Raw genomic sequence first — 3,656 nt, 5'->3', positions numbered from 1 at the left:
GTATTTGTCTCCTTTGCTTTTGTGATTTTTTTTTAACTTGTAAGAACAATTTACATACTAAGAATATTCATTTTTGTTGGAGCTTTCTGAGGTTTAGAGCCCAAATTTTTATTTATTTATCTATTTATTTATTTTGAGGCAGTGTCTCGTTCCATCACCAGGAGCCAGGCTGGAGTGCAGTGGCGCTCGGCTCGCCGCAACCTCCGCCTCCCGGGTTCAAGCAATTCTCCTGCCTCAGCCTCCCGAGTAGCTGGGACTACAGGCGCTCACCACCACGCCCAACTAATTTTTGTATTTTTAGTAGAGACGGGGTTTCGCCATGTTGGCCAAGATCGTCTCGATCTCTTGACCTCGTGATCCGCCCGCCTTGGCCTCCCAAAGTGCTGGGATTACATATTTATTTTTTTGAGACAGAGTTTCACTCTTGTTGCCCAGGCTGGAGTTCAATGGCATGATCTAGGCTCACCACAACCTCTGCCTCCTGGGTTCAAGCGATTCTCCTGCCTCAGCCTCCTGAGTAGCTGGGATTACAGGCATGCACCACCACGCTTGGGTAATTTTGTATTTTTAGTAGAATGGGGTTTCTCCATGTTGGTCAGGCTGGTCTCAAATTCCTGACCTCAGGTAATCCACTCACCTCAGCTTCCTAAGTGCTGGGATTACAAGTGTGCACCACCACACCAGGCCATTATTTTTATTATGTTACTGATTTTCAGATTGTTCATTTTTGTTGGTGGTGATGGTTTTTATTTATTTATTTGAGATGGAGTCTTGCTCTGTAGCCGAAACTGGAATGCAGTAACACAATCTACCTCCTGGGTTCAAGCCATACTCCTGCCTCAGCCTTCCCAGTAGCTGGGGTTACAGGAGCGCAGCATCACACTCAGCGAATTTTTGTATTTTTAGCAGAGATGGTATTTCACCATGTTGGCCAGGCTGGTCTCGAACTCCTGACCTCAGGCGATCTGCCTGCCTCGGCCTCCCAAAGTGCTAGGATTACAGGCATGAGCCACTGTACCCAACCTGTTTATTATTTTGTAACAGTTTTATTGCAATGTAATATATATACCATAAAATTCTACCCCTTTTTTGGAGACAGAGTCTTAGCTCTGTCACTCAAGCTAGCGTGCAGTGGCGTCATCACAGTTCACTGCAGCCTCCATCTCCTGGATTCAAGTGATCCTCCCACTCCAGTCTCCTGAGCAGCTGGGACTACAGGTGTGCACCATCATGCCTAGGTTTTTTTTTTTTTTTTTTTTTTTTTGCCTTAAAACAGCAAACATTTATTATGTCACACAGTTTCTGAGGAGCAGGAATATAATAGTGGCTTTGCTGAGAGGTTCCGGTTCCAACTGTCTCACAAGGTTTTGGTCAATCTTGGCTGAGGATACAGCCATCTAAAGGCTTGAGTGAGGCTGGGAGATTCACTTCCAAGCCCACTCACACAGTTGTTAGAGACCTCAGTACCTTGTCACGTGGGGATCTCCCAAGGGTTACTTACGACGTGGTAGCTGGCACAAGACAGAGTGACCAAGATGGATTTTACAGTCTCATCTTGCAATTAATCTTGATAAAGTAAAAAATCAGTTATTCATATATGTGCATGTCTGCTTCTGGGCTCTATTCTATTCCATTGCTGTATTTTGCTGTCTTTATACTGATACCGCATTGTCTTTTTGTTTTTCTTTTCTCTTTCAACTTTTATTTTAGATCAAAGGGTACATGTGTAGGTTTGTTACAAAGGTATAGTGCTTGGGGTATGATTGAACCCATCACAGGTAGAGAGCACAGTACCCTACAGGTAGCTTTTCAGCCCTTGCCCTCCTCCCTTTCTCCCCACCTCTAGAAGACTTCAGTGTCTATTGTTCCCATATTTTTTATTTCAATAGGTTTTTGGGGAACAGGTGGTGTTTGGTTACATTAATAACTTGAATGGCAATTTCTGAGATTTTGGTTCACCCATCACCCAAACAGTGTACACTGTACCCAATGTGCAGTCCTTTATACCTCAGCCCCATCCCACCATTTCCCTGAGTCCCCAAAGTCTATTGTATCATTGTTAGGCCTTTGCATCCTGATAGCTTAGCTCACACTTATGAGTTAGAACATATGATGTTTGTTTTTCTCTTCCTGAGTTACTTCACTTAGAATAATGGTCTCCAACTTCTATCCAGGTTGCTGCAAATGCCATTATTTCTTTCCTTTTTATGGCTACGTAGTATTCCATGGTATATATTTATATCTCACATTTTCTTTAACCACTCAATTGAAGAGCATTTAGGCTGGTTCCATACTTTTTGCAGTTGTGAATTGTGCTGCTATAAATACGCATGTGCAAGGGTCTTTCTAATATAATGACTTCTTTTTCTCTGGGTAGATACCCAGGAGTGGGATTGCTAGATAAAATGGTAGTTCTACTTTTAGTTCTTTAAGGAATCTCCACACTGTTTTCCATAATGGCTGTAATAGTTTACATTCCCACTAGCAGCACAAAAGTGTTCCCTGTTCATCACACCCATGCCAACATCTATTATTTTTTGACTTTTTTATTATGGCCATTCTTGCAGGAGTAAGGTGGTATTGCATTGCGTGTTTGATTTGTATTTCTTTTTTTTTTTTTTTTTTAAGATTCAACAAAAAATGTTTATTTTCCAAATTTGCTTTTACTCCCACCCCAAAATTTCCCTGTTCTATAGTTCTGCCTGGGGGCTCTTGTTTATTTCACTCAGTCACTATACAGGTTTTTCAGTGTGTGGCTACCTTGTCCATATGAAGTTTAAGGTTTGTATTTCTGGACCTCAGCTAGCTTAGGCCCTGCCCAGAGTTCTAGCATACATGGACTTCTAGGTGGGCTCTTAGGATTTTGCTGGGCTTTGGGGACCTGGAGTATGACCTGCAGAGGGGTGTGAGCTTTGGAGTTCATCTGGGGAATTGAGGTTGGCAGCTGGGGAGCGTGGAATTACGGTTGGACTTGGTGCTTGTTGTACAGTCTTTGTGATAGACTTCTTCCTGAATGTCTTCTGACTGTCTGGATCATGGGACTTGCCTAAGATTTCAGGACGCAGCCCATTGGAGGCCTTGAGTAAATCAGGATTTTTCTGTATCCATTTGGTAAGGGAGGCAGCACCAGCAGTTGTACGGGAAGTCAGTGTCACCCGAGCAGGGGGTATCTTCAGAGGCATTTGCCAGGTGCCCATGAAGGAACCCCAAGGATTTGCCTTGGAACGGGGCACAGAAGGCAGTAGATGACCACGATCATTGGCAATAATTTGAGTGTAGCCTTCATGGGAAGAGATATACTCTTTTGTTGGCTTAGTGGGAGACCAGTTCTGCAGATACTTGGATGAGAAAGCCTTTTCATACTGGTTGGCACTGTAGTTAGTGGCCATGATCTTGTGCTGTTTACACTTGTTGCTTGGCAACTCGTTTGATTTGTATTTCCCTGATTACTAATGATGTTGAGCATTTTTTCTTTTATATATACACACACACATATATATATGTATATATAAATAATTGCATTTTAGGTTTTGGGTTACATGCGAAGAACATGCAAGATTGTTGCATAGGTACATACATGGCAAAGTGGTTTGCTGCCTTCCTCCCCATCACCTATATCTGACATTTCTCCCCATGTTATCCCTCCCCAACTCCCC

General features: G+C 43.0%; 1 protein-coding gene across 1 annotated transcript; it reads right to left on the bottom strand.

Annotated features, from left to right (window-relative positions):
- Positions 1–2,629: 2,629 nt before the first annotated feature.
- Positions 2,630–3,417, bottom strand: LOC100409364 (protein Flattop). Its single transcript, XM_002762965.6, has one exon. It carries the CDS (start codon positions 3,387–3,389, stop codon positions 2,856–2,858), a length of 534 nt encoding a protein of 177 aa, XP_002763011.2. The 5' UTR covers positions 3,390–3,417; the 3' UTR covers positions 2,630–2,855.
- Positions 3,418–3,656: the final 239 nt, after the last annotated feature.

Source organism: Callithrix jacchus, chromosome X (genome assembly GCF_049354715.1).
Source record: "Callithrix jacchus isolate 240 chromosome X, calJac240_pri, whole genome shotgun sequence".
Lineage (NCBI taxonomy): Eukaryota > Metazoa > Chordata > Mammalia > Primates > Cebidae > Callithrix > Callithrix jacchus.
This window is presented reverse-complemented; position numbering and strand designations above follow the sequence as displayed.

What these genes read in the sequence shown, in the direction of transcription:
- LOC100409364 (XM_002762965.6), bottom strand. Translation starts at nt 3,389, where the DNA reads ATGGCCACTAACTACAGTGCCAACCAGTATGAAAAGGCTTTCTCATCC.